Source organism: Ammodytes marinus (assembly GCF_949987685.1).
Source record: "Ammodytes marinus genome assembly, chromosome: 12".
NCBI classification, from domain to species: domain Eukaryota; kingdom Metazoa; phylum Chordata; class Actinopteri; order Uranoscopiformes; family Ammodytidae; genus Ammodytes; species Ammodytes marinus.
Genome location: NC_137216.1, coordinates 27536839 through 27541838, shown reverse-complemented (window position 1 = coordinate 27541838; position 5000 = coordinate 27536839). Strand labels below are relative to the sequence as shown.

The 5000-nt window shown below is 40.5% G+C and overlaps 1 protein-coding gene across 1 annotated transcript in view; it reads right to left on the bottom strand.

Annotated features, from left to right (window-relative positions):
- LOC307258501 (kalirin-like) overlaps nucleotides 1-5000 on the bottom strand; it is a 75553-nt gene that overhangs the window by 68937 nt on the left and 1616 nt on the right. The window contains exons 3-4 of the mRNA XM_080038054.1: nucleotides 3763-3937; nucleotides 2142-2412 (exon numbers count right to left, since the gene is read on the bottom strand). Coding sequence (XP_079894180.1) covers nucleotides 2142-2412; nucleotides 3763-3937 — 446 coding nt within the window. The remainder of the gene's footprint in view (nucleotides 1-2141; nucleotides 2413-3762; nucleotides 3938-5000) is intronic.

Here is a 5000-nt window from a genome sequence, read left to right as displayed (position 1 = left end):
ATATAAAGAGAGAGAGAGAGAGAGAGAGAGAGAGAGAGAGAGACAGAGAGAGAGAGAGAGAGAGAGAGAGAGAGCGAGAGAGAGAGAGAGAGAGACAGACACAAAGACAGACAGAGAGAGAGAGAAAGAGAGAGACAGACATACAGACAGACAGACAGAGAGAGAGAGAGACAGAGAGAGAGAGACAGACAGACAGAAAGACAGACAGACAGACAGACAGACAAACATTAGAAAAGCATAATTACATACATACTGTATATGGCCTACATACTGTTTAGCCAACACAAAGCTTTAAAAAATTGAAAACCTTTGTGAAGACAGTTGGTTTGAAAATTCATTTTAACAGTGCAGACACACACACACACACACACACACACACACACACACACACACACACACACACACACACAGGATCAGGCAATGTTTAGTGATGTTGTGGATGATCTCTGTCGTATCCACTCTAATTCCCATGCAGCTTTGTATATAGAGGAATTATTCTTCAGTGTAGAGCACCAACACATACTGGTGTGAAATCCAGGCCGTCAATATTACATGACATTTTATTTATGAGTCTTTTGTGTGTAGATGTGGAAGTTGTATATTTTTTTAAGCTTAGCAGAGCGCCAGACAGCTGTTTCCCCCCACACATCCAGTCTTAATGCTAGAGTTGGCGGAACATGTCCCTATGCAGCTGTGTATGAGACATTAAGACATGAATGATTATGATGTATAGCGTATTGATTCTTGTTTAATGCATAATAAAAACATACAATGACAAATAGCTTAACAGAGGCATCTTAAGGGAGGATTTCTTACATTATATCTTGGGTCTACTACTTTGAAAAAGGCATGCTAAGACAGAAAGTATCCTTACAAAGATGTTAATACACTGTATTACTGTCTCTTTGAGTCCAGTTTCATTCAATAGAAATTATATTTGTAGGTTATAATGTAACTTTTTTTAGCTGATGTCTCCATTATTATCACAGTGTATGAATGTTTGTCATAAGTCAGAATAAAATAAACGTCTGTGTCTGTGGCATCAGTTATTTATCAATGCCCTACTTTACCAACGACTGCCACTGGTAGACAGAAAGGGTGTGTGTGTGTGTGTGTGAGTGAGTGTGTGTGTGTGTGTGTGTGTGTGTGTGTGTGTGTGTGTGTGTGTGTGTGTGTATGTGTCAGATTTCTCGCTCCAGGGGGGCTGAGTGACTGTGGCAGTAACCTCCAAACACACACAAACACACACACACACACACACACACACACACACACACACACACACACACACACACACACACACACACACACACACACACACACACACACACACACACACACACACACAGTAAGCGGATTGTGTTGTAACCTAATTCTTGGTTCATGGGGGGCTGCCTAAGCATCCGGGCTCCCCCACTCTCACTCATTGTGGAGCGGGGCAGCTGAAGATCCAGATGTTAGCCTCAGCCCATACAGTCACATGCAGAGGGCGACAGGGACACAGATAATCACATCTGAAGAGCGATGAAGTGTGAATGCTAATGCTAATGCTTTTCTGAAGGCGGTGAAAAAATAAATTATTAACTTTGATTGGTTTACTGTATATTCATAATGCACTTCGAGAATTAAGTCGAAATTCTGAGAATAAAGTCGAACGTTTAAGACTTAAACAACGTCAGATTTTCAGTATAATTAATCTCCATGGGGAGGAGCCCGGCCCCATCCGTTAGTGGAAGGCAGCCCCTGATTGGTTAATGTTGTCCTTGTCTCACAGGGCTAGATTGATGACATCTAAACGGACCAATCAGTAGCTGCCTTTCACCATAAGGGACCTTGATTGACCCAAAGATTAGTCCAAGACTGATCTGCAGGAATGAAACTAATGTGAAGCTTGTGCAGTTAGACTATTGGTCCCTTGGGAGGCCCTTAGCATTCTGATACCAGGTGTTACCTAAACAAAGGTAAGGTAAGAATTGGGAAATTGCCACCCATTTATCTTTTCTTTCGTTTGTCTGGCTATGTTAAAAGAGTTGCTGCTGCCTGTCTTGGCCAGGTATCCCTTGAAAAAAAAGAGATTCTGAATCCTGACGGGACCTGCTTTTCCATAAAGAAAAATGAATAGCACTTTTTTTTTCTTGTACCTGAGGCCTGGACCTCCATGATGTACTGGTGCAGGTCCTGTCCCTGCTGCATGACTTCATACGTCATGTTGTTCATGGCAGCCTTCCTCTCCGCGTGTCTCTTCAGCCTCTGCTCCGCGTGGCCGATGTCCTCCGAGCCCGCTGAAGCCCCACCCCCTCCAGACGAGACCCCGCCCCCTCCACTGCTGCTGCCGCTGCTGCTGCCCGACCGCACGCCGTCCACCAGCTGACGGGACAGGTCCTCGTTCCACGCGTCCAACTCCGCGGTCACCTATAGGGCGGGACGAAATATGGTATCAAGAGAGTGTTACATTGAGTTAAAGCTACAGTGCGTAATGGTGCGATCCCATGGCGTAGTGGATAGAGCGCGTACCATATTGGCTTCCGGCCTTCGTTGCGGTGGTCGCGGGTTCAAATCCGACCCGTAGACCTTTACTGAATGTCATCCCCCCTTTCTCTCTATCTCCCCATTTCAACTCTGTTCTATCTAATAAAGCTTGACAATGTCTAAAAATAATCTTTAAAAAAGATATAGTGCGTAACTTCTGTCGCCCCCCCATGAGGAATTCTGAGTAACTACAACTGACGCAGCATTTACATGAGATAGGCCTTCCGTGATCACGCATTGTGTCTATACCTTCTGCTGTACGTCTAGGTGTTTTCTTAGCAGTTAAATCAACATCTGAAAGATTTAATTGGTGGAATAAATATTGTGATTTTTTTCTGAGCTTCTGCGCCCTGTATCAGGGGGGCGACATCAGTTTGTAAACGCTGCCACTTTGTAAACGCTGACTGAGAAATACAGATAGTTTTGTGGAGCTGATAGGCTTAATCAACTTTCATTCATTTGTATGAAAAAGTTACGCACTGTAGCTTTAACATCAGTGGGTCAGTGGGTGGTATTGTTGTTTTGTGTGTATCACCACTGGCTCTAATGAGCTCGTATCAGTGGCTGTTGGCCCAACAGAGCTTGGTAAAACCACGGATTGAAAGAGAAAGCTCTTTGGCTAGTTAATCTGCTTAGCAAATTAGCAATGTGTACGGAAGAGGAGAGCGGCTATAGTAAATCGTTGTTTGTTTCCATAATACTGTGTGATACAATACAAATATGAAGTGATCTGAAACAACAAGGCTTGTTTCAACTCATTACTTATAATGCACAGAGAACCACAGTGTTTACTTCAAAATATAATTAAATCACATTTCTATTGTCTTGTCTCTCTTACCTCTTTTGTGTAAATGGTGTGATTTTTCCCATCAAATTAATCACACGAATAAAACGCGACCGGTGTGTGTTTTATATACTATGTATGGTGAGCAAAGGCCTTAAGACTCTTGTACGTAGAACAGCAAAGTAGCAAAGTGTACCCTTCAAAATAAAAGTCTGCATCTATCGGCCACTCACGCTCTCTTACCTCTGTAGTGTACTGCTTAAATATAGTAGTAGTAATAATAGTAGTAATAGTAGCAAAGTGTAGCCAGTACGTACATAACAAATAGAATATGTTAAGTTAAGCATACGAGGCAATGAAAAGTTTGTGTATGACTCTCATACGTAAGAACAACACAGTAGCAAAGTGTATCCTTCAAAATAAAAGGTTAAAAACTCAGGCTCATTTACCTCTATGGTGTACTGCTCAAATATGCGTAGCTGCAGAAAGATGTCCAGTTTGATCTTGCGTTCGTGGAAGAGTTCCTCCATCTGTCCCTGGGCCTCGTCCAGCTGCTGCAGCACCCCCTGGATGTGAGCTATGGAACTGCAGTGAGGAGTCTTGTTGGTCGACATGGCCGCGTCTCTGTGATAAGAGAGACACACAGGGGGACATGTTATACTATGGGCCAGTTTCACAGACATGGATTAAGCCTAGTCCTGGACTAAATGGAATTTTGAATGGAGATTGTCCATTGAAAGTACAATTTAGTCCAGAACTAGGCTTAATCCATGTCTGTGAAACCGGCCCTAAATCTACTTAACGTGATTTTAATATACCTATACAATAATATCATTGACGTCATAATTTATTTTTTTATTTACTGTTGTCATTAACACGCATACATAAAAGAAGTAACATTATCCGTTATTATAGTATCTTATATCATAGGCATGAGTTTAATTGAAATAAAGTGCAAATTGTATTACTAAAAAAATTGTGATTTTATTTTTATTATTTTTTTTATATTAGTAAAAAGATAAAACTAATATGTGAAAACACACACTTGTCATAAAATAAATTATGCACAGGTACACATTGTTTTAGTCATATTGCTTCATACACATATTTCATAACATGATTTATGTATGGGCCATAGGATCATTTCTAGGGCTGCAACAAACGATTATTTTGATAATCGATTAATCTGTCGATTATTTTCTCGATTAATCGATTATTAATCGGTTAGTGTTTTGGTCCGTAAAATGTAAGAAAATGGTGAAAAATGTTGATAACATTTCCAAAGCCCATGTTGACGTCCTCAAATGTATTGTTATGTCCAAAACACAAAGATATTTCAGTTTACTGTCATAATAGGATTAAAGAAACCAGAAAATATTCACACTTGAGAAGCTGAAATCAGAGAATTTGGATTTTTTTTATAAAAAAATTACTTGAAACGATTAATCGATTATCAAAATAGTTGGCGATTATTTTAATAATCGATTAATAATCGATTCGTCGATTAATCGTTGCAGCTCTAATAATTTCATAGCATTGTGCCACCGCCTTTCTGGATTAAGTCGCTAAGATCTCTGGGTAAAATAGATTTCCCTTTAAGAGTAAGAGGAGAAAAAGGAGTCAGTCATATATCCGTACCAATATGCTAATTCATAATCCTAACTGAATGACTGAATACATTAGACTC